The following is a 25,161-nucleotide window of genomic DNA, read 5'->3' as shown; positions in this document are numbered from 1 at the left end:
TAGATCTATATTGTGATAGTAATCATTACTATAGAGTGTTTGTTCAGTAACAGTGTTAAATAGCTCTATATTGTGATAGTAATCATTGCTATAGAGTGTTTGTTCAGTAACAGTGTTAAATAGCTCTATATTGTGATAGTAATCATTACTATAGAGTGTTTGTTCAGTAACAGTGTTAAATAGCTCTATATTGTGATAGTAATCATTGCTATAGAGTGTTTGTTCAGTAACAGTGTTAAATAGCTCTATATTGTGATAGTAATCATTACTATAGAGTGTTTGTTCAGTAACAGTGTTAAATAGCTCTATATTGTGATAGTAATCATTACTATAGAGTGTTTGTTCAGTAACAGTGTTAAATAGCTCTATATTGTGATAGTAATCATTGCTATAGAGTGTTTGTTCAGTAACAGTGTTAAATAGCTCTATATTGTGATAGTAATCATTACTATAGAGTGTGTGTTCAGTAACAGTGTTAAATAGCTCTATATTGTGATAGTAATCATTACTATAGAGTGTTTGTTCAGTAACAGTGTTAAATAGCTCTATATTGTGATAGTAATCATTACTATAGAGTGTTTGTTCAGTAACAGTGTTAAATAGCTCTATATTGTGACAGTAATCATTACTATAGAGTGTTTGTTCAGTAACAGTGTTAAATAGCTCTATATTGTGACAGTAATCATTACTATAGAGTGTTTGTTCAGTAACAGAGTTAAATAGATCTATATTGTGATAGTAATCATTACTATAGAGTGTTTGTTCAGTAACAGTGTTAAATAGCTCTATATTGTGATAGTAATCATTGCTATAGAGTGTTTGTTCAGTAACAGTGTTAAATAGCTCTATATTGTGATACTCTAGTTAATTAACAGAACGTACCGATGAAGCTGAGCTGACAGAGTCACTGTGAAGGTTGGTAGGATTCACAGGCCTACTGCTGGGTAGGTCTGCTATCGACCAGGTAGACCCAGGCCTACTTAGGTCTGCTATCGACCAGGTAGACCCAGGCCTACTTAGGTCTGCTATAGACCAGGTAGACCCAGGCCTACTTAGGTCTTCTGTAGGCGGAGTCCAAGTAGAAAGAGATGTCCTACAAAGACGTACAGCAAGGTTATTATAGTTAAAAGCATATTTTGTCACTTTGCCCTAACAATAAATAGCATTTATCAGCCACTGGGGTAGTACACACTAACACACTACAGTAGTGTGGTGTTTACCTATAGAAACACACTACAGTAGTGTGGTGTTTACCTATAGAAACACACTACAGTAGTGTGGTGTTTACCTATAGAAACACACTACAGTAGTGTGGTGGTGTTTACCTATAGAAACACACTACAGTAGTGTGGTGGTGTTTACCTATAGAAACACACTACAGTAGTGTGGTGGTGTTTACCTATAGAAACACACTACAGTAGTGTGGTGTTTACCTATAGAAACACACTACAGTAGTGTGGTGTTTACCTATAGAAACACACTACAGTAGTGTGGTGTTTACCTATAGAAACACACTACAGTAGTGTGGTGTTTACCTATAGAAACACACTACAGTAGTGTGGTGTTTACCTATAGAAACACACTACAGTAGTGTGGTGTTTACCTATAGAAACACACTACAGTAGTGTGGTGGTGTTTACCTATAGAAACACACTACAGTAGTGTGGTGGTGTTTACCTATAGAAACACACTACAGTAGTGTGGTGGTGTTTACCTATAGAAACACACTACAGTAGTGTGGTGTTTACCTATAGAAACACACTACAGTAGTGTGGTGTTTACCTATAGAAACACACTACAGTAGTGTGGTGGTGTTTACCTATAGAAACACACTACAGTAGTGTGGTGTTTACCTATAGAAACACACTACAGTAGTGTGGTGGTGTTTACCTATAGAAACACACTACAGTAGTGTGGTGTTTACCTATAGAAACACACTGCAGTAGTGTGGTGTTTACCTATAGAAACACACTACAGTAGTGTGGTGTTTACCTATATAAACACACTACAGTAGTGTGGTGGTGTTTACCTATAGAAACACACTACAGTAGTGTGGTGTTTACCTATAGAAACACACTACAGTAGTGTGGTGTTTACCTATAGAAACACACTACAGTAGTGTGGTGGTGTTTACCTATAGAAACACACTGCAGTAGTGTGGTGGTGTTTACCTATAGAAACACACTACAGTAGTGTGGTGTTTACCTATAGAAACACACTGCAGTAGTGTGGTGGTGTTTACCTATAGACACAGTGATGAAGCAACACAGCTGCATAAGGACCTTATAGTACACAGTGATGTAAGCTGTGTTGTTTAGTAGTCTTTTAGTAGTTTTTTTTTACCTGAACTGGGTTTCATGCACCTTTAAACTGAACTTGAAAGAGAAATGAAAATAAAAACTAATGTACAAAACGACCATATGGTCTCTGTCGGGTGGAAACCTCACATGTCTAATAACTGTTTGTTTTCAGGATTAAACTTAAAAAATAGCAGATCTACAAGCTCAAAACGTGCCACATTTGGAGCTTGCAGATCTGCTACTTTTGGATGTTTTTGTGACGCTGTGGTGCGATCAAGTAGAGCGTTAATCTAAAATAAAAGAAACACCAACAACAGTACCTTGATGTACAGGTGGCAGCAGTAGCGCCATCTACAGGCGTGATAGAGCAGGACGGCTGTTCCGTAGCGACAGCCACCGGATCATCCATCTTCTCCGTCACCATAGCTGCTGCTGTGGCGTTGGAGAAGATGGATGCGCCGGCGGCCACCGGCGCATCCATCGTCTCCGTCTTGATGGAAGGAACGTCTTGCTCGTCGTCGCTGTAGAGGCTGAGCAAGGCGCTGAGCTCGTCCCAGGAGGACGTCAGGTCGATGACCGTCATGTCCGCCTCGGACACGGTGGAGGTCGGCTCGTTCTCTCCCGGAGGAGGAGGACAGATCGTCGCCTTTTCCGACAGAGCGGCGACGACGTCGCAGGCGGACGAGTCGGCCACGGCTTTCACCGGGGGAGAGCGGACGTACTCGGAGACTTCCGGAGGAGGAGGAGGCGGAGTCGACTGGGCGGACGGAGCCGACACGTCGGGCGTACGGGTGGCTGCCACGTACACGGGTTTGATAGAGTAAGACAGGCCTTCTACGGGCGTGATGGAAGTGAACGGGCCTTCTACAGGCGGCCCAGCAGCGGTTGGTGCATATACAGGGGGCGTGGCTTGCACAGGGGGCGTGGCAAAGGGTGGAGCCTGTACAGGGGGCGTGGCAGTAAGTGGTGAACGTACAGGGGGCATTGGGTCCTGGCTGCTGCGCACCGAGGTTGGCGAGTTTTGGCCGGGCGACGTGTGGTTGGATGTGTGTGAGGCTACAGCCTGGTCGGATGTGTGGTTGGATGTGTGTGAGGCTACAGGACTCACGGTGCGGTGAATACTGCCGTACGGAGGCGGAGCTGTAGCAGCGGAAGTAGCAGTGGCGGTAGAAGTAGCAGTAGAAGCGGCGGTAGAAGTAGCAGTAGCTGTAGTAGTAGAAGGGAGACGAGACACGCAGTTGTTTTGCGCGTCATTCTTCCTGTTTGACTTCTTGGAAAAGAAGCCCGACTCCAGAAGGTGGTTGAGGTGCGGGTTGTCGAACTGGGAGGAGCCTGATTGCCACAGCAGAGAGCGGATCAGCGGGTTCTTGTGTGCGATCTCTCCTTCGTCTCTGAGAGTCCTGTTCAGCGTATGTGAGGCTGTGTGTTGTTGTTGCTGCTGTTTCTGTTGTTGTTGCTGTCGTTTCTGTTGCTGTTGTTGCTGCTGTTGCTGTTGTTGCTGTTGTTGTTGTTGCAGCTGTTGCTGTTGTTGTTGCTGCTGCTGCTGTTGCTGCTGTTGCTGTTGTTGCAGCTGTTGCTGTTGTTGCTGCTGTTGCTGCTGTTGCTGTTGTTGCTGTAGTTGCTGCTGTTGCTGTTGTTGTTGCTGCTGCTGTTGCTGCTGTTGCTGTTGTTGCAGCTGTTTCTGTTGCAGCTGTTGCTGTTGTTGCTGTTGTTGCTGCTGTTGCAGCACTGACGGGGGATTTGCAGAGGACTGGTGCTGAGCTGCTTGGCTCAGAGTTGAAGTGACAACAGAAAGGTTTCTGCTGGCGGCTACTTGCACGAGTTGAGAAGCGAAGTAGAGTTGGGCCACGCTGGCCACTGCACTGGACTGGCTCTGGTTCGACTGAAGCCCTGGAGGAGGCTGCTCAAAGGCAGCAGAGCTCCTCCGAGGATTCTGACCGTAGTTTATTGCCGCATTCGCTGAATGGTTGCTGCCGTTTCCTACAGGATCTACAGCTCCCTGGTTGACGCCGACCAAGCCCACAGCTGCCTGGAAGCATCCGGCCGGCAGTGAGCCCGGTGCAGCTTGCTTTAAGAGAACGGCTGACGGCTGCGCTGGTGGAGCCACGTATTGAAGCGACACGGGGGGAGGCGGCAAAGCGTACAACGAACTGTGGACAAAGTTGCTCAGGTTGACCAATGAGAGCGCTGAGGGCCGGTCACATGGTGTAGCGGTTGTGGCCGGAGCTGAATTCTGTCTTAAGATCAGAGTGGCGGGGTTGGGGGCGGGGCTGGGGGCGGGGTTAGCCGTCGGCGCAGATGTCGGCCGAGCATTCTGGGAGTTCTGTCTTAAAGTCAGAGTGGAAGAGGGGGCGGGGTTAACCCTAACCCAGTGCCGGCCACCAGGGGGAGCGGCTGAGCTCTGCGGCGTCGTGCGTGTTGTCAATGTTTCGGTTGCCGGGGAAACGGCAACGGACCGCGGGGAGCATGACGTCTGATTGGCTGAGACCGGGACAGAAGAATGTAAATGATTGGTGGGATTGGCTGTGGGGGCGGAGCCAGAACAGGTGACGTTTTGAGGAGACAAACTGGCCGTGGCAAGAGACTGTCTGCCCACAGGGACCATGGGTGCTGTCCCAGGGGTGATGGGTGCTGTCCCAGGGGTAATGGATGCTCCCTCAGGGGTGATGGGTGCTCCCTCAGGGGTGACAGATGCTGCATGGTGGGTGATGGGTGCAGCGCTCTGAGGTGTTTCCCCTTGTGACGTTTGAAACGGGACAGATTCAGTGACAAGTTCCCCTGTAACACATATATATATATACATATGTTAATATACATGTTAATATACATGTTAATATACATGTTAATATACATGTTAATATCATGTGTATGTGTGTGTTTTAGCAATCTGGGAACCCATCGCCAAATCAAAAAGGAAAAACAGCGCCCTCTGCTGTTTTTTACTCTTTCACTTAGCTCTGGGGGGAGCACGATGGACTATATTTCATTCCCACTAACAATATTTCTACACGGAACACTAACACCACTTCTCCCAGAGAACATGGATGGTTTTGGTTATAAGCCCACTTGTTTCTATGATGAAAGAGCAAGTTAAAATGTGAATATCTTTCCGTGGTTTTGTCTGCTCCGAGGACGCTATTGTTAAATGAGTTTCGGTTTGTTTCTAGTGGGGAAGGATCGGCACACACGTAAATCCCGCTCACTGCATTTGATTGGGTAACGCGGCCTGCTTCCTGATCTGAAGGCACGCCCACTTGTAGGCCAGTGCGTACACGATATGACGAACCCCCCTGACAGATTCAAGCGGAGAGCAGAATCTGTTCTTGAGGGATTAGTGTTTTAGTAACTGTAATTAACTACACTAGACCATACCCGGTGAAGTGCGCAGGCAAAAGTAGTTGCAAACGTGGGGTTATTGCACGTCCTACTGTACATACATACATACATACATACATATATATATATATATATATATATATATATATATATATATATATATATTCTGTCATTCATTGTACTTATATTATAATGAATTGATTACTACAGCAAAAATAATTATACAACACTGTTATTACAACTTGTACAACTATTATTTCAACTTAACAATATAATTATGTGCATGCAGATATGCACTTAAAGGGTGCACATTCAACAGTGGAGAATGCATGGGCGTCCTTAACAAATAAACGCTCTCCACCATTCGTTGCGATCCGGGGCGACCGTGTTTAGGGGCGAGACAATGAGGCGCAGATTGCTCGCCCCAGACCGTTCGGTGCGAGCCGGGGCGACCGTGTTTAGGGGCGAGATTGTGAAACGGCCGTATCGTTAGCTTGTACAGATTTTCGGAGACTCGACATGGTGTAATGGCTAGATGAGATTAACTTTTGTGTCTCTGGTGGAGAGATGTACTTAAACTCTCTGTCTCTCCCCCTCCCTCCGCCCCTCTCTCCCCTCTCTCTCTCTCCAGCCAGCATAAGCATGGCGAGATTGTCTGATTGAGACTGTCTTAGCTGGGGACCCCCTGGAACTCCCTGAAGGACCCGTGGGGGTCCCCGGACCCCACTTTAAGAACCAATGGTGTAGTGTGTACACACACACACGCACATCCCGTCGTGGAGGCACAGAACACACACAAACACCCGCGCATATACAGATCTAGCCGTCCCCCGTCGCCAACACACACGCGCGCGAGCCGATGCGAGCGCGCACAAACACACACACACACACACACACACACACACACACACACACACACACACACACACACACACACACACACAGCACGGTACATCGTCATGCGGCCCGTGGCCCGTCGCGAACGCACACACGGGCGTCGCGCAAACACAAATAATGTACATTGTGACACGTCACATGTGCCTGCGCACGTGCGTGTCCACGCATACACGGCCGCGGACCCAAGTTGTGGTGCGATCATCTCCCCCCCCCCCACACTCACACACACACACACACACACAGAGCCACGATCTAATGCACTGAAAGTGGGCGGGGTCTATGGTGTGACAGACTTTGGTGTTGCCATGTTCGCCTATTGTAAGCGGTTTAGGGGCAATATTGGTGGAAGTGTGTTTTTGGCGTTGGTTGTGAAAGTGCAGGTGGGTGTGGGGACGCGTTGTGAGCTTGTCGATTGGCTGTTTTCCAAGAGGCAATGTATATGTGTGACGGTGCTTCGTTTGGCCTTCTTTTCATAGACCTTGTTGCTTGTAGGGCTCGCTTCGTTTGGCCTTGTTTTCATAGACCTTGCTGCTTGTTTGTCTCGCGAAACCTGGCAACCCTGCGCAGCGTGATCTCCCATTGTTTGACACATAAACGGTAATAATAAGCTGAGATTTGATGTAATCGAAAAACGGGCTTCACAGTTCCATGCACATGGTAATGGTCAATGGCTGTGCGCAATTTGAGATCAATAGCTCCAGGCACTGAGGAGAACCGGGCAGAAACATTTTGGGCTCAGAGGTTTGGGCTCAGACAGAGCTTACTGGAATTATAGGAGGATTTTCAGGCCGCTACGCAAATAAATGATCAGAGAGGGGGACAAATTGCAATTCCACCCACTTCCGGTGGTTGTATCGACTTCTGGTCTTTGCTGCTGGATTCCTTGTACACAAAAATAGGGGGATAGGCACCGTTTTGGGTGTCCTGGTAAAACCAGAAGTGAACAGATCCACTTCTGATTTGCACCATTGAACTCCACACCCCTCAGAGAGTGTGTGGGTGAAGTACAAATCGGAAGTGGTCATTTTTTATTAAATTGGACATCTGTGGGACCACCCACCAAGTTTGGAGCCTGTAGCATGCTGGGAACTGGAGTTATGGCTGTTTAAACCCCAGCCAATAGGAATACAGAGGGGGCAGGGCTAGAGCTTAAGCCCGACGGGACCCGACGGGTCAGGTCCAATTGGTCATGTAAATGGTCACGGTAAACTACCTCCCACCACCACTAGGTGGAGCAGTGGTAAACTACCTCCCACCACCACTAGGTGGAGCAGTGGTAAACTACCTCCCACCACCACTAGGTGGAGCAGTGGTAAAGTACCTGCCCTTTATCGAGCGTCTATTTACGAACACAATTGGCTTGTGTTCGGGGGAGGGAAGCCGGGCGGGGGGGGGGGGGGAGAAGGGAGGAATTCATTGGCTTAACGACTAAATTATGGAGAAATGGGCAAAAAGATACTCTACTCTAAATACTCTAAATGAAATAAAACCAACATAATGTTTTACTAGGACTTAAACACGCGTGTAAATAAACGTAGAAACAGGATGCAGACTTACCGTATCTGAGGATAGCTTCGAAGGCGCTAATGCTAGCTAGCAGCCTGACTTTAGTCATGGTTGGAGGAGGAGTCACTTCCTGAGACAAGATGTCCTTCAGCTCACGTTTAATCTGTAGGTAGACAACCATGTGCCTGATTAAAATGATCATTTATTAGTTTTAATGTGTAGGTAGACAACCATATGCCTGATTAGAATGAAAACTTATTAGTTTGAATGTGTAGGTAGACAAGGTTAGGGCCTTGGAATAAACTAATATTTATCACTCACATATTGCTGGTTATAGAGAAGTTTAAATTACAGCTATCACTCGGAGTGAATGGCATGGCGCAGTACAAATCATTGTTTTTGAATAGACTAAACTCACTTCTGCTGATTATATGAACATTAGAATCACAGAGATTGGTTGAGAATTAGGAGAGAGTGAGACCTCTGGATGTTGTGCACTCAGCCCTGCGTTGCCATAGCAGCGCTCTACCAAACGGTTTGTCAGAGCGGTGGTCTGAGAAACCGCTATGTGCTTTCCCATGTGTGTGTGGGGCAAGATAGCAATAAATAAATAAATACTGTGAGCTCGGAAATCTTACGGTATCAATACGTGGCTATTTATACCACGTTAATACCGTAATACGGCATACCGTTACATGCCTAGCCCAGACTATGTTTTGCCCACGGTCCGGGTTAAGGTTAGTGTGTCCGTCTGTGAGCAGCTAATCTCCGGCACCGCTGGCCTGATCGACGTGAAACTGTGCACACACACTCCCTGGATGCCAGAGCAGAACCTCTGCCCCCATTTTCTTTTTCAGATCGGCCTGTTATAGCGCCACCAGGAGGAATTTGTTTGCAATTTATTTTTACTCCTACAGATTTTGTCCAAACATCATGCAAATCGGTGATCATGTAATACATTACCTGTAACTTTTAATTCTGTATCGTGGGCAGGTTGTACTGTAATCTATTACCCGTAACTTGTAAAGCAGTATAGTAATCTATTACCTGTAACTTGTAATGGAGTATGGTAGGCAGGTCTTCTGTATTTAAAGCCTTCATGGTCAGTTCTGCTACATTCTTTCGTCTGTCGTCCAGTTCATGCAGAGCTGCTTTTCTCCTCTGGATCTCATCAACCTCAGGTTTATACGACACCTGACACACACAATACATACAATAATAAACAATACAGACACCTGACACACACAATAAATACAATAATAAACACCTGACACACAAACAATAAATACAATAATAAACAATACAGAAATACAATAATTAACAATTAAACAATAACCTTCAGGTTTGTACGACAACTGACACATAAACGATAAATAAATACAATAATGAATAACTAATAACCAATATTACACAAGAGGGAAGGATCTTTACTGTGATTATTGTCACCACAGTGATGTGGTCAGAACGAGGTGGAGCTGAGTTACACAAGCATCACCCAAGTGTCAATAATCATTCATTTTGAACTATGACTTATTATTATTATCATAGTTAATGCAGTACCTCTAGTGGTCACTAGTCTGATCTTGAATGTCTTATTGTTATTATTATAATTATTATAGTTAGTACCTCTAGTAGTCGGTGTAACTCCACCAGTCTCATCTTGAAGCGCTGAATGAAAGGAACCAGAGATGCTTTGAGGATTTCTCTGGCGTGACATTTCAGATTCTCTATGTCCAGCATCCTGTAATGAGTTAAAGGATAACTCATTCATTAATAACTCATTAATATGATCCTGTAACCAGTTAATGAATTAATGACTCATTATTATGATCCTGTAACCAGTTAATGAATTAATGACTCATTATTATGATCCTGTAACCAGTTAATGAATTAATGACTCATTATTATGATCCTGTAACCAGTTAATGAATAAATAACTCATTATTATGATCCTGTAATGAATTAATCAATAACTCTCCTCTACTCCCTGAACACGTATGACTCACAGCCACACATGACTCCAACACCATCATAAAGTACGTGGATGACACAGTGTACCTGGTATGGAAACTGTAAGATCAGCCTACAGCGAGTAGTACGATCAGCAGAGTGTATAATGATCAGCAGAGTGCATAATGATCAGCAGAGTGTATAATGATCAGCAGAGTGTATAATGATCAGCAGAGTGCATAATGATCAGCAGAGTGCATAATGATCAGCAGAGTGTATAATGATCAGCAGAGTGTATAATGATCAGCAGAGTGCATAATGATCAGCAGAGTGTATAATGATCAGCAGAGTGTATAATGATCAGCAGAGTGTATAATGATCAGCAGAGTGTATAATGATCAGCAGAGTGTATAATGATCAGCAGAGTGCATAATGATCAGCAGAGTGCATAATGATCAGCAGAGTGCATCAGAGTGTATAATGATCAGCAGAGTGCATAATGATCAGCAGAGTGTATAATGATCAGCAGAGTGTATAATGATCAGCAGAGTGTATAATGATCAGCAGAGTGTATAATGATCAGCAGAGTGTATAATGGGAGGCGAGCTCCCAGCGCTCCTGGAACTGTACAAGAAGCCGTGTGTAGTCAAAGCCCAGCGCATCAGCAAGGACAAACTGTTCAAACCCCTACAACGACCGCGACCGGGCAAGGAGGCCTACCGCAGTATCAAGAACAGCACCACCAGGTCTGCCGTCAGACTGCTGAACAAGGCATGATGAGCCTTGTTCATGCCTTTGTTCATGACACATATGTGTCAGTCTACCTTATGTGGATTATGTGGTCGACACGCACTGACATTGGATAACTTGTTCTTTTCTTCTCGTTTAATCTCCTTTCCCCCTTGCCCCCCCCCTCTTCTTCCCTTTCTTTTTTCTATGGAAATAACGATATGATGGAACTATGCACGAAAACTAACTTCACCCAATGTTTTACTTCTGTAAACCTGTGTCAATAAAACATTCTGATTTTGATAACAGCCATAACTCCAGTTCCCAGCATGCTAAATGCCCCAAACTTGGTAGGTGCTCTTAGATGGCCAATGGGGCCGAAATGTAATTGATTAACTCATTCAGTGCCAATGACGTGTAACACATATTTTCCAAAGCCCACAGTGTCAAAGACGTGTAACAAGTCAAAACGGTGTTTTCAGTGTGTACGCTAGATGGCGCTCTTCACCAACGTATGAGTGATCCTATGACTTACCTGGTTTCCATGAATTGAAGACTTTGTTTGATTGTGTCTCCCCGTTCGTTGACAGGTTTGATCACCGTCTGCAGAACCTTCTTAGTCGTGTTTAACGCTTCATGGACAAACTCAAACCTAGGAGACAAAGTAATTAAGTATATTTACTACAGTACTTTCTTAGTCGTGTTCAAAGCTTCATGGACAAACTCAAACCTAGGAGACAAAGTAATTAAGTATATTTACTACAGTACTTTCTTAGTCGTGTTCAAAGCTTCATGGACAAACTCAAACCTAAGAGACAAAGTAATTAAGTACATTTACTACAGTACTTTCTTAGTTGTGTTCAACGCTTCATGGACAAACTCAAACCTAGGAGACGAAGTAATTAAGTACATTTACTACAGTACTTTCTTAGTTGTGTTCAACGCTTCATGGACAAACTCAAACCTAAGAGACAAAGTAATTAAGTACATTTACTACAGTACTTTCTTAGTTGTGTTCAACGCTTCAGGGACAAACTCAAACATAAGAGACAAAGTAATTAAGTACATTTACTACAGCTGGACTAATAGGTTTATGTATAGGGTTATGTTTATGGTTAGGTATAGGGTACCTAAACATATTAGGGTTAGGGTTAGTAGAGGTTACCTGTGGTTCCTGTGGTCCATCAGCTGACAGTCTCTAAATGTTTATGGTTATGTTTATGGTTAGTAGAGGTTACCTGTGGTTCCTGTGGTCCATCAGCTGACAGTCTCTAAATGTTTATGGTTATGTTTATGGTTAGTAGAGGTTACCTGTGGTTCCTGTGGTCCATCAGCTGACAGTCTCTACAGGTCATCTTAGCACAGGTTAAACAGAGGAGCTGGAGAGGTTCAGAGGGATGGATCTGACATCTGTCACTGGAGCCTTTAGAGAAGCCTGCACACATTATACATACATTATGAATATATATATATATATATATATATATATATACATACATACATACATTACATTACATATATACATTACATTATGTATAATATATAAATATATATATATACATACATTATTACATATACACATTATCATAAGACATCTGTCACTGGAGCCTTTAGAGAAGCCTGCACACATTATACATATATTATGTATGTATATATATATATATATATATATATATATATATATATATATATATATATAAATATATACATTACATATATACATTATCATAAGACATCTGTCACTGGAGCCTTTAGAGAAGCCTGCACACATTATACATTACATGAGGTCATTTAGTAGAGTATGGTAGTATTATTATGGTATTATGGTATTTTAGACGGACAGTAAAAATAATGGACAAAGTGACGCCATTGGTTTCTATAGACCATAAATGAAGCCGATTGTTCAGGAATTTCAAATCCGCCATCTTTCTATATCATGCATAGCTAATGCAACCGGAAATGAATGCTATTGGTTGGGTAGCTTGTCAATCAAGAGTGGTGGCGGGGAATGAATGCTATTTGTTTGTGTAGCTTGTCAATCAAATCATCCCGCCCCTTCTAGAGCATAAGCTACTTTATCATCAATTTTAAAATAAATGGGACCATAATTTACCAAAACGCATATCATGATGATTGAAAGAAGACTTTAAACTAGCGACTGGAAGCATATAGTATTTATGACAATGTTTATTAAGGTAAGAACATCATGCTGGTACAAAGCCACTCCACCGCCAAGACTTCAGTGCCTCCTCGTGGCCACACACGGTAACTGGGTACCTTGAGGTCCCAGGCTAAACTGTAGGGGATCTCGGAGCAACAGTGGGCCCCAGAGGCAAGGCCCGCAGGCCCACCGGTGTGTGGACACGCCCTGGCGCCTGCCAACCACTGTCCCAGCTATGGGCAAATAGCGTGGGTAGATGGGGCTCATAGCCATGGAAGGCAACCCATCTAGGATAAGGACACTCTGAACTAAAACCAGGACTGCGAGGAGTTGCGCCCCACAGTCCTTAATCAGCAAAGTAAAGCCAACCATGGAGAACAAAGTCATCCCAAATCCTATACTTCCAGCGGCGGGAGTCCGCAGGAACATCGCAGCGGATGGTGGTGCTGGTCCTCCTCCTGGAGGACAACATGCTCTCCGTCGGGTTTACCATCACACCGATAGGATCCTTATCGCAGAGTTCTCAGGCAACCCAGTAACAACAGTCATAGTCGTGTACTCACCCACCAACGTGGCACCATCTGACGAGGTGGAGAAGTTCTATGAGGACCTTGCAACAGCGGTCCGAGACGTCCCAGCGCACAACTTCCTGGCAATCCTGGGTGACTTCAACGCAAGGATCGGACCAGAGGACGCACCCTTCCCATACCAACCGCAATGGCACATACCTCACTGCCCTTCTCATGGAAAACGAGCTACTGGCAGCGAACACCATGTTCCGGAAAAGAACAGGCAAGAGATGGACGCTCCAAGATCGAACCACAGGTATGCTACGTCAGTTGGACTACATACTTGTGAGGCAAAAGTGGAGGAACTCCATCCTGAATGCTGAACCATACAGCACATTCAGCTCTGTGGGCTCTGATCACCGCGTGGTCTCCATGAGGGTGCGACTGAGCCTCAGGGTCCCCAAGCCAAGCCCCAAGACCCGGTATGACTGGAAGGCCTTCACAACCGACCCTGGCCTTCAAACCAGGTATACGGAGGAGGTTAAGAAGCACTTTCGGCAGCTGGATAAGGGAGCGGAGCCCAGCAGCGAATACAGGAGATTCGTTGTTGCGAATGAGGAGGCAACCAGGCTGTGTGTGCCTGTGTTGGACAGAGCCAGAACCTCCCTGAGGTCCAGACATCCGGAGGTCGTAGTGGCACGGGGCAGGGTGGAGGAAGCACGCCTCAACTTTGTGCGTGAGCCAACCGTGGAGAGACGTGGGGTACTGAACGAAGCCAAACAGTTTCTCTTCAGTACTTACGACACCATCAAAGGGGAGGAACTGATGGAGAGTGTGCGTAGAGTGCAGGCAGCGCAGGGTGAAAGGCAGTATGGGGAGGCCTGGAGGGTCATCAATGATATGACTGGGTGGAAGAGGACAAAGGAGGGAGAGGTCGAGGGACACAGCCTTGAGGAGAGGGTGACGACCTGGTTCAACCACTTCCAAAGGCTACTGGGCACAACAGCGGAAGGAGCTGAGGAAAATGTACCAGCATTCCTCCAGAACCTGCACATCAATGATGGTCCCTTCACAGACAGTGAGCTTGTCAGGGCGAAAGCCACAGTGAGGCAGGACAAAAGTGCTGGGCCGGATGGCATACCCCCAGAGGTCTTAAAGAACTGTGATCTCGATGACCTCATCCTAGAGTTCAACCTTGCTCTAATGCACAACAAGCAGCCTGAAATATGGTTTCTCTCCAACATCATCCCGGTGCCTAAAGCTGGAGACCTCTCAAAGCCAGACAACTACCGAGGCATCAGCCTGACATGTATCACCGCAAAGGTTTACAACAGAATGATACTAAACAGGATTCGGCAGGCCATCGACCCTCACCTGAGGGAGAACCAAAATGGCTTTCGGGAGGGGAGAAGTACCGTAGCCCAGATCTTGGCCCTTAGGAGATTGATAGAGGAGGTGAAGAAGGATAACCTGACTGCCGTATTATGCCTCATAGACTTTAAAAAAACTTTGATTCCATCCACAGAGGCACGATGATGAAGATCCTGGAGGCGTATGGTGTCCCTCCCAACTTGCTCCGGGCAATTGAGACCATGTACGCAGGAACAAGGGCCAAGATGGCAACAGCGAGGAGTTTGACATCCTGGCTGGGGTAATGCAAGGGGACACACTAGCCCCCTTCCTCTTCGTCATAGTCCTGGATTATGCACTTAGGAAGGCCATCAGTGGACGAGAGCAGGATCTTGGCTTCACTCTAACCCCAAGGAGGTCGAAACGACATCCCACAGTAGTCCTCACAGACCTGGACTATGCGGACGACATCAGCCTGCTCTCCGACAACGTGGAACAGTTACAGGAGCTCCTGAACAGAGTGGAGGTAGAGTGTGCCAAGGTTAGCCTTAGGCTAAATGCCAAGAAAACTGAGGTTATCACCTATAACATCCCATCAGAACATCCACCTCTGACAACAACAGGAGGCACTGTGCTAAAGGAAGTCAAGGACTTTAAGTACCTGGGCTCATGGGTCAACTCATCCGAGCAAGATCTTAAAGTGAGGAAGGCACTTGCATGGACAGCTCTGAACCAGAGTCCTGCACGGGTCCAATTTTGAGAACCCGCGCCTGCCCCGCCCGTCAATACTCAGATCCGTAGACCGACCCGTCACCCGTGATTATTTCAAAATACGAACCAGACCCGCCCCGCCCGTCAAATAAACGACCCGTTGTCCGCCCGTTTACCCGTGTAAAATGTAAATCCTATTGAAAAGTGTGTTGAAAAAGATAGCAGCCTTCAACAACAGCGCTACATTCAGTGGTCAGGTTTGTAGAGAAATCAAGTGAAGACGGAGGAGCGAGCTTAAACCACGCGTGCGAACGCGCATCTACGCAGCACACATGTGTCGTTGTTTAAGTCATCAGATGGTTTTAATTTGAAGGTTTAACAGGATGTTCAATGTGTTTTTGTGAGTTAAGATAACTGACCAGCGTGCTCCATGCAGTTGTGCTGTGTTTGGGCGGAAACAGTGCTCTCTGATTTTCACAATAAAATTATACCCGCCCGCGATTAGTTCAGTACCGCCCGTCCCCGTACCCGTGATCTTATCAAAGTAAAATTTTCACCCGTTTTCACCCGTCAAACGCGGGTACCCGTCGGGTATCCGCGGGTACCCGGCCCGTTGCAGGACTCTTCCATACACGGCATGACCAGTGTATGGAACTCCAACCTCCCCCGTCAAATCAAACTCAGCTTCTTCTATGCAACGGTAGAGTCTGTTCTCCTCTATGGCAGTGAATGCTGGACCCTGAAGCCAACCCTGCAGAAGTCTCTAGATAGGTGCTACACCAGAATGTTGCCTGCAGTCCTTAACATCAGCAAGAGAAAACATGTTACCAACAAGATCCTGTATGAAGGAATGCCAAAGGTGAGCGAGAAAATAGCAGCCAGTAGAATGAGACTAGCAGGACACTCTGCCAAAGACATCAAGAACTGCCAGCTAGCAAATTGGTGCTGTAGGAACCAACGCACGGTCATCGGTCAGGAGGACGTCCCACAATGACATACGTGGATGTACTCAAGAATGATGCAGCAGCGCAAAGTACCAACGAACTGGCCAGATGTATGGAGAACCGGGATGACTGGAAGCAACGATGGAGGGCTCGTCTGAGGACGACCAAGAGAGACATCAAGTCTAAAGTTTGTCAAAAACCCATCCGCTTGCATTGAAAAAAATCTTTCTGACACCAGCAGGGGGTAAAACAGCAAAACTACAGGCTATTCATATTAACTGTCACTTTATTACACAAAGGCCAATGCTGGGCCCTTGGTTTTACCTGCAGAAGGCTTCTCATGGATGTATGAGATCTGGTCATTTAGTAGGCTATAGTATGGTAGTATTATGGTAGTATTAAGGTAGTATTATGGTAGTATAATGGTAGTATTATGGTAGTATTAAGGTAGTATTGTGGTGTTTTACCTGCAGAAGGCTTCTCATGGATGGTGTGAGATCTGGTCATATAGTATGGTAGTATTATGGTAGTATAATGGTAGTATTATGGTAGTATAATGGTAGTATTATGGTAGTATTAAGGTAGTATTGTGGTGTTTTACCTGCAGATGGCTTCTCATGGATGCTGTGAGATCTGGTCATATAGTATGGTAGTATTATGGTAGTATAATGGTAGTATTATGGTAGTATAATGGTAGTATAATGGTAGTATTATGGTAGTATTATGGTAGTATTATGGTAGTATTGTGGTGTTTTACCTGCAGAAGGCTTCTCATGGATGCTGTGAGATCTGGTCATATAGTATGGTAGTATTATGGTAGTATTATGGTAGTATTATGGTAGTATTAAGGTAGTATTGTGGTGTTTTACCTGCAGAAGGCTTCTCATGGATGCTGTGAGATCTGGTCATATAGTATGGTAGTATTATGGTAGTATAATGGTAGTATTATGGTAGTATAATGGTAGTATTATGGTAGTATTATGGTAGTATTATGGTAGTATTATGGTAGTATTAAGGTAGTATTGTGGTGTTTTACCTGCAGAAGGCTTCTCATGGATGCTGTGAGATCTGGTCATATAGTATGGTAGTATTATGGTAGTATTATGGTAGTATTATGGTAGTATTAAGGTAGTATTATGGTAGTATTATGGTAGTATTAAGGTAGTATTGTGGTGTTTTACCTGCAGAAGGCTTCTCATGGATGCTGTGAGATCTGGTCATATAGTATGGTAGTATAATGGTAGTATTATGGTAGTATTATGGTAGTATAATGGTAGTATAATGGTAGTATTATGGTAGTATTATGGTAGTATTATGGTAGTATTAAGGTAGTATTGTGGTGTTTTACCTGCAGAAGGCTTCTCATGGATGCTGTGAGATCTGGTCATATAGTATGGTAGTATTATGGTAGTATTAAGGTAGTATTATGGTAGTATTATGGTAGTATTGTGGTGTTTTACCTGCAGAAGGCTTCTCATGGATGCTGTGAGATCTGGTCATATAGTATGGTAGTATAATGGTAGTATAATGGTAGTATTATGGTAGTATTATGGTAGTATTATTGTAGTATTATTGTAGTATTATGGTAGTATTGTGGTGTTTTACCTGCAGAAGGCTTCTCATGGATGCTGTGAGATCTGGTCATATAGTAGGCTATAGTATGGTATTTTAATGGTAGTATAATGGTAGTATTATGGTAGTATTATGGTAGTATAATGGTAGTATTATGGTAGTATTATGGTAGTATAATGGTAGCATTATGGTAGTATAATGGTAGTATTATGGTAGTATTAAGGTAGTATTGTGGTGTTTTACCTGCAGAAGGCTTCTCATGGATGCTGTGAGATCTGGTCATATAGTATGGTAGTATTATGGTAGTATAATGGTAGTATTATGGTAGTATAATGGTAGTATTATGGTAGTATTATGGTAGTATTATGGTAGTATTGTGGTGTTTTACCTGCAGAAGGCTTCTCATGGATGCTGTGAGATCTGGTCATATAGTATGGTAGTATTATGGTAGTATTATGGTAGTATAATGGTAGTATAATGGTAGTATTATGGTAGTATTATGGTAGTATTATGGTAGTATAATGGTAGTATTATGGTAGTATAATGGTAGTATTATGGTAGTATTATGGTAGTATTATGGTAGTATTATGGTAGTATTAAGGTAGTATTGTGGTGTTTTACCTGCAGAAGGCTTCTCATGGATGCTGTGAGATCTGGTCATATAGTATGGTAGTATTATGGTAGTATTATGGTAGTATTATGGTAGTATTATGGTAGTATTGTGGTGTTTTACCTGCAGAAGGCTTCTCATGGATGCTGTGAGATCTGGTCATATAGTATGGTAGTATAATGGTAGTATAATGGTAGTATTATTGTAGTATTATGGTAGTATTATGGTAGTATTATGGTAGTATTGTGGTGTTTTACCTGCAGAAGGCTTCTCATGGATGCTGTGAGATCTGGTCATATAGTAGGCTATAGTATGGTATTTTAATGGTAGTATAATGGTAGTATTATGGTAGTATAATGGTAGTATTATGGTAGTATTATGGTAGTATTAAGGTAGTATTATGGTAGTATTAAGGTAGTATTGTGGTGTTTTACCTGCAGAAGGCTTCTCATGGATGCTGTGAGATCTGGTCATATAGTATGGTAGTATTATGGTAGTATAATGGTAGTATTATTGTAGTATTATGGTAGTATTATGGTAGTATTATGGTAGTATTATGGTAGTATTATGGTAGTATTGTGGTGTTTTACCTGCAGAAGGCTTCTCATGGATGCTGTGAGATCTGGTCATATAGTATGGTAGTATTATGGTAGTATTAAGGTAGTATTATGGTAGTATTGTGGTGTTTTACCTGCAGAAGGCTTCTCATGGATGCTGTGAGATCTGGTCATATAGTATGGTAGTATAATGGTAGTATTATGGTAGTATTATGGTAGTATTATGGTAGTATTATGGTAGTATTGTGGTGTTTTACCTGCAGAAGGCTTCTCATGGATGCTGTGAGATCTGGTCATATAGTAGGCTATAGTATGGTATTTTAATGGTAGTATAATGGTAGTATTATGGTAGTATTATGGTAGTATAATGGTAGTATTATGGTAGTATTATGGTAGTATAATGGTAGTATTATGGTAGTATTAAGGTAGTATTGTGGTGTTTTACCTGCAGAAGGCTTCTCATGGATGCTGTGAGATCTGGTCATATAGTATGGTAGTATTATGGTAGTATTAAGGTAGTATTATGGTAGTATTATGGTAGTATTGTGGTGTTTTACCTGCAGAAGGCTTCTCATGGATGCTGTGAGATCTGGTCATATAGTATGGTAGTATAATGGTAGTATAATTGTAGTATTATTGTAGTATTATGGTAGTATTATGGTAGTATTATGGTAGTATAATGGTAGCATTATGGTAGTATAATGGTAGTATTATGGTAGTATTATGGTAGTATTGTGGTGTTTTACCTGCAGAAGGCTTCTCATGGATGCTGTGAGATCTGGTCATATAGTAGGCTATAGTATGGTATTTTAATGGTAGTATAATGGTAGTATTATGGTAGTATTATGGTAGTATAATGGTAGTATTATGGTAGTATTATGGTAGTATAATGGTAGTATTATGGTAGTATTAAGGTAGTATTGTGGTGTTTTACCTGCAGAAGGCTTCTCATGGATGCTGTGAGATCTGGTCATCTTAACTCTCTTATGGGCAGAAACACACTCCTCACACAACGCCTCATTACACTGGATACACCATCCTACAGCCACGCCCCCTCCACACGATGTACACTGTGGAGAAATATATATATAAATATATATAAATATACACATATATATATATATATATAAATATATATATACATATACATATAAATATATATATAAATATACATATAAATATATATAAATATAGATAAATATATATAAATATTTATATATATACATATAAATATATATAAATATATACACACACAGCTATTGTTTTGGTTACAGCCTGTCTTGTTATGGTTCAGCTTGTCCTTGTAGCTACAGTAGAACTATGGTCTTTTTGGGGTGAACTACTCCTTTAAGAAGAGTGTCATGTTACACTGAAGATACCGGGTTATTTATAACCTTGACCTTTGACCTGGACACTGCTGTGCTCAAACATCGGGTGCGTTCGGAAATTGCGCACCGGAGCGCACTCGCCTATTAGTTTGTATTGGCCAGTGCGCTCAGTGCTGTATTTACGAACGCACCCATCATGTCAAGGACCCCCACACCATTAGGAGGACCCCCCCCCCATCCAGGACCCCCACACCATTAGGAGGACCCCCCCCCCCCCATCCAGGACCCCCACACCATTAGGAGGACCCCCCCCCCATCCCAGCAATCGATTCTTATGTCAACAAACTGTTCATTTTGGGAAGCGCTCAGAGTTCTGTACGTTCTGTGTTTAACGTATATAACTAATACAACGTTAGAACTGTAATCTGTGTTAATCTATGGTTCTATAGATCTATTATAATCTATGGTTCTATAGATCTATTATAATCTATGGTTCTATAGATCTATTATAATCTATGGTTCTATAGATCTATTATAATCTATGGTTCTATAGATCTATTATAATCTATGGTTCTATAGATCTATTATAATGGATGGTTCTATAGATCTTACCTTGTGTCCATCATTGCTCAGTGGAATGTTGGCATTGGCTTCCATTCTGATCAACAGATGTTCTCACATACCAGGAAGTACAGCTGAAACAAACAGGAAGTACAGCTGAAACAAACAGGAAGTATAGCTGAAACAAACAGGAAGTACAGCTGAAACAAACAGGAAGTAAAGCTGAAACAAACAGGAAGTACAGCTGAAACAAACAGGAAGTACAGCTGAAACAAACAGGAAGTACTGGGAGGACGTATTATTGTACCCTACTTGCTAACCTGTCGGTGAGGAGCCCCACCGGGAGGACGTAGAGCTTCCATCTGTGACAATCATCACCCCCCCCCCCCCGTAATGTGGAATGTCCATCCATTAAACAACTAACCTTAACTAACTAAACTAACCCTAACCCTAAACAACTAACCCTAACTAACTAAACTAACCCTAACCCTAAACAACTAACCTTAACTAACTAAACTAACCCTAACCCTAAACAACTAACCTTAACTAACTAAACTAACCCTAACCCTAAACAACTAACCTTAACTAACTAAACTAACCCTAACCCTAAACAACTAACCTTAACCCTAAACAACTAACCTTAACTAACTAAACTAACCCTAACCCTAAACAACTAACCCTAACCCTAAACAACTAACCTTAACTAACTAAACTAACCCTAACCCTAAACAACTAACCTTAACTAACTAAACTAACCCTAACCCTAAACAACTAACCTTAACTAACTAAACTAACCCTAACCCTAAACAACTAACCTTAACTAACTAAACTAACCCTAACCCTAAACAACTAACCTTAACTAACTAAACTAACCCTAACCCTAAACAACTAACCTTAACTAACTAAACTAACCCTAACCCTAAACAACTAACCTTAACTAACTAAACTAACCCTAACCCTAAACAACTAACCTTAACTAACTAAACTAACCCTAACCCTAAACAACTAACCTTAACTAACTAAACTAACCCTAACCCTGAATGTCCATCCATTAAAGGGTCTACACCATGAATTTTAACTTTTCCTTCTTTTGTGTGTGTTTTTGGTCTCCCCTACCTCTCTTCTATCCCCCAAAATACCCCAGTTTGAACACTCAGACTTTCACAGCAAATCTGGGGTTTTCTGTAAATTGGTCTCAAAACAGGCCAAACTGATTTGAACAATCCCTCACGTTTTTCAGTTCCAACCAAAAAAAAAAAAAAAAACATTTTTTACTTTTTCCACACAGAACCAGGAGATAACATGCATACAAACTGGCTCAATAGCGCCCAGTGCCAAACAGGACAATATGGTATTGCAGGTGAAAGTGCTTTATAAGCCAGAGAGAAGTTAGTTGGAATGAGTATATCTGAGGCTTGATTTAGGCTCAAACCTTTTGAAAAACATTTGAGGGACATAAACAATGATATTAAATATTATTATTCATTTTTAAATTCATGGTGTGTAGATCCTTTAAACAATGTGGATCACTGGCTTCTTTCCTAACAGGCCTGATCCATCACTCAGGACAGGAGACCATAAGACCATAAGGAGAGACCATAAGACCATAAGGAGAGACCATAAGGTCATAAGGAGAGACCATAAGGAGAGACCATAAGGTCATAAGGAGAGACCATAAGGAGAGACCATAAGGTCATAAGGAGAGACCATAAGGAGAGACCATAAGGAGAGACCATAAGGTCATAAGGAGAGACCATAAGGTCATAAGGAGAGACCATAAGGAGAGACCATAAGGTCATAAGGAGAGACCATAAGGAGAGACCATAAGACCATAAGGAGAGACCATAAGACCATAAGGAGAGACCATAAGACAATAAGGAGAGACCATAAGGTCATAAGGAGAGACCATAAGACCATAAGGAGACCATAAGGCCATAAGGAGAGACCATAAGACCATAAGGGGAGACCATAAGGCCATAAGGAGAGACCAAAAGGCCATAAGGAGAGACCATAAGGTCATAAGGACATAAGGAGAGACCATAAGGTCATAAGGAGAGACCATAAGGCCATAAGGGGAGACCATAAGACCATAAGGAGAGACCATAAGGAGAGACCATAAGGCCATAAGGAGAGACCATAAGACCATAAGGAGAGACCATAAGGCCATAAGGAGAGACCATAAGGCCATAAGGAGAGACCATAAGGCCATAAGGAGAGACCATAAGGCCAACACACGACTCGGCATCGTTGCCAAAAGATAAGCAGATGTCAGTGTTGCCAGATGTGCGCCAGAAACAAGGAACCACCTTCATGAAAAAAACTAAAACAGCCGAAGGGGTCCGCCATGTTTCACGGGGGTCCGCGGGGGTCCCAACACTCCCAGGGGGTCCGCGGACCCCCATGGGGTCCCTCATGATTTAATTTTTTTTCATTTTTTCCCCCTTTCTTTTGGAAATTTTTATCCCACGATTTTGGTACCCCAAAATAAGCGCACCCTCACTAGAGCCCCGTGCGTGGCTAGCGGCCCGGACCTCTAGTAAGACCATAAGGAGAGACCATAAGGCCATAAGGAGAGACCATAAGACCATAAGGAGAGACCATAAGACCATAAGGAGAGACAATGAGGCCATAAGGAGAGACCATGAGGCCATAAGTAGAGACCATAAGGCCATAAGGAGAGACCATGAGGCCATAAGGCCATAAGGAGAGACCATGAGACCATAAGGAGAGACCATAAGACCATAAGGAGAGACCATGAGGCCATAAGGAGAGACCATGAGGCCATAAGTAGAGACCATAAGGCCATAAGGAGAGACCATGAGGCCATAAGGAGAGACCATAAGGCCATAAGTAGAGACCATAAGACCATAAGGAGAGACCATAAGGCCATAAGGAGAGACCATAAGGCCATAAGGAGAGACCATAAGGCCATAAGGAGAGGTACATTCTTTGTACAGGAGACTATAAGGCCATAAGGCCATAAAGAGAGACCATAAGGCCATAAGGAGAGACCATAAGGCCATAAGGAGAGACCATAAGGCCATAAGGAGAGGTAAATTCTTTGAACAGGAGACCATAAGGCCATAAGGTCATAAGGAGAGACCATAAGACCATAAGGAGAGGCCATAAGGGCATAAGGAGAGACCATAAGGCCATAAGGAGAGGTAAATGCTTTGTACAGGAGACCATAAGGCCATAAGGTCATAAGGAGAGACCATAAGACCATAAGGAGAGACCATAAGGCCATAAGGAGAGACCATAGGTCATAAGGAGAGGTAAATGCTTTGTACAGGAGACCATAAGGCCATAAGGGCATAAGGAGAGGTATATGCTTTGTACAGAAAGGTGTCATTCACTGCTGATGCTCTGCGGACAAATCCTTAATCCTTTACATGCAAATGTTTGAGAAAAACTGGTTTAAACGACGTTCAGGAAACACGTCCAAATTAGCAATGTACTAGAAACAATGTGTCTTTGTTTCTATGTTTATGAAAGGCCTTCCTAAGACAGCTGGTGACAGTTATCATTGTGTTTAGTGTGTGTGAAGGACTCACATGATGACAGTATGTTTAGTGTGTGTGAAGGACTCACATGATGACAGTATGTTTAGTGTGTGTGAAGGACTCACATGATGACAGTATGTTTAGTGTGTGTGAAGGACTCACATGATGACAGTATGTTTAGTGTGTGTGAAGGACTCACATGATGACAGTATGTTTAGTGTGTGTGAAGGACTCACATGATGACAGTATGTTTAGTGTGTGTGAAGGACTCACATGATGACAGTATGTTTAGTATGTGTGAAGGACTCACATGATGACAGTATGTTTAGTGTGTGTGAAGGACTCACATGATGACAGTATGTTTAGTATGTGTGAAGGACTCACATGATGACAGTATGTTTAGTGTGTGTGAAGGACTCACACATTGTAATGCATTCTACTCATACCATCCTTCAACAACACAAAGCAGTGAGGTCATCAGCATGGTATGAGCACAAAGCATGTTATCAGGGGCGCCGATATTTGTCAGCTCTAATGGGTGCGCTACCTGGCGCTCACGCACGCGCCCTGTTACTTTTTTGGGGGGGTTTTGTAACTTTAATTCGGTTTAATTACCTGCTAGGTGAAGACAAAGCCT

The 25,161-nt window shown here is 43.3% G+C and overlaps 1 protein-coding gene across 1 annotated transcript in view; it reads right to left on the bottom strand.

Annotated features, from left to right (window-relative positions):
* LOC308084505 (uncharacterized protein) overlaps window positions 1-25,161 on the bottom strand; it is a gene marked incomplete at its 3' end in the record, with an annotated part of 51,738 nt that overhangs the window by 16,233 nt on the left and 10,344 nt on the right. Inside the window, exons 2-10 of the mRNA XM_080427169.1 lie at window positions 21,073-21,177; window positions 20,067-20,202; window positions 12,030-12,153; window positions 11,254-11,370; window positions 9,666-9,780; window positions 9,087-9,233; window positions 8,091-8,202; window positions 2,621-5,078; window positions 883-1,093 (exon numbers count right to left, since the gene is read on the bottom strand). Of these exons, the coding sequence (XP_080283295.1) occupies window positions 883-1,093; window positions 2,621-5,078; window positions 8,091-8,202; window positions 9,087-9,233; window positions 9,666-9,780; window positions 11,254-11,370; window positions 12,030-12,153; window positions 20,067-20,202; window positions 21,073-21,117 (3,465 nt within the window). The 5' untranslated portion in view covers window positions 21,118-21,177. The remainder of the gene's footprint in view (window positions 1-882; window positions 1,094-2,620; window positions 5,079-8,090; window positions 8,203-9,086; window positions 9,234-9,665; window positions 9,781-11,253; window positions 11,371-12,029; window positions 12,154-20,066; window positions 20,203-21,072; window positions 21,178-25,161) is intronic.

Source organism: Gymnoscopelus braueri (assembly GCF_963280865.1).
Source record: "Gymnoscopelus braueri genome assembly, chromosome: 4".
Lineage (NCBI taxonomy): Eukaryota > Metazoa > Chordata > Actinopteri > Myctophiformes > Myctophidae > Gymnoscopelus > Gymnoscopelus braueri.
Note: the sequence above shows the minus strand (reverse complement) of the source record. Positions and strands in the feature narration are given on the sequence as shown.